This window comes from Arachis ipaensis, chromosome B09 (genome assembly GCF_000816755.2).
Source record: "Arachis ipaensis cultivar K30076 chromosome B09, Araip1.1, whole genome shotgun sequence".
In the NCBI taxonomy this organism is placed as follows: Eukaryota; Viridiplantae; Streptophyta; class Magnoliopsida; order Fabales; family Fabaceae; genus Arachis; species Arachis ipaensis.
The window spans coordinates 29,371,448-29,371,928 of record NC_029793.2 but is presented as its reverse complement, the minus strand read 5'-3'; the positions used below and the strand labels follow the sequence as shown (position 1 = coordinate 29,371,928).

The 481-nt window shown below is 32.8% G+C and overlaps 1 protein-coding gene across 7 annotated transcripts in view; it reads left to right on the top strand.

Annotated features, from left to right (window-relative positions):
- LOC107618007 (2-alkenal reductase (NADP(+)-dependent)) overlaps positions 1-481 on the top strand; it is a 19,393-nt gene that overhangs the window by 1,471 nt on the left and 17,441 nt on the right. For 4 of the 7 annotated variants that reach the window (XM_021110549.1, XM_021110544.1, XM_021110543.1 and 1 more), the window contains one exon: positions 129-414. In XM_021110549.1, the coding sequence (XP_020966208.1) occupies positions 181-414 (234 nt within the window). In that variant the 5' untranslated portion in view covers positions 129-180. The remainder of the gene's footprint in view (positions 1-128; positions 415-481) is intronic. The other 3 variants (XM_021110548.1, XM_021110547.1, XM_021110546.1) reach the window with 2 other exon arrangements.

Sequence of the window (481 nt, the reverse complement as noted above, 5' to 3'; positions counted from 1 at the left end):
AATTATAAAAAAAAAAAAATTCTTCCTTCCTCTATATATCTAAGAATTACACGTTTTTCAATATCCTTCCCGCATTTTAAAAGCCTCATGCAACATGCAAGCATTCATTCTTTTCTGTCAACCTGTAGAGGCACAGGGACAAGCAGAGCAAGTAGAGGCAAAGGTGAAATTAAAAAAAAAATGGAAGTGAGTAACAAATACATAGTGATAAAGCATTACTTCGAAGATGCACCAAAAGAGTCAGATTTTGAGATAAAAACAGAGACTTTAGGTTTGTCAGTAGAGGAAGGAAGTGATGATATGATAGTGAAGAATCTGTATATCTCTATTGACCCATTTCAGATCAACCGCATGAAGAGCTTTAGCGCTTCCCAAGATGCTATCAGCTATTCCACCCGCATAACTCCCGGCAAGGTACTTATTATTTTAATTACATATTATATAAATATAATTAGTTATTTTATATAGAATAAAATATTAA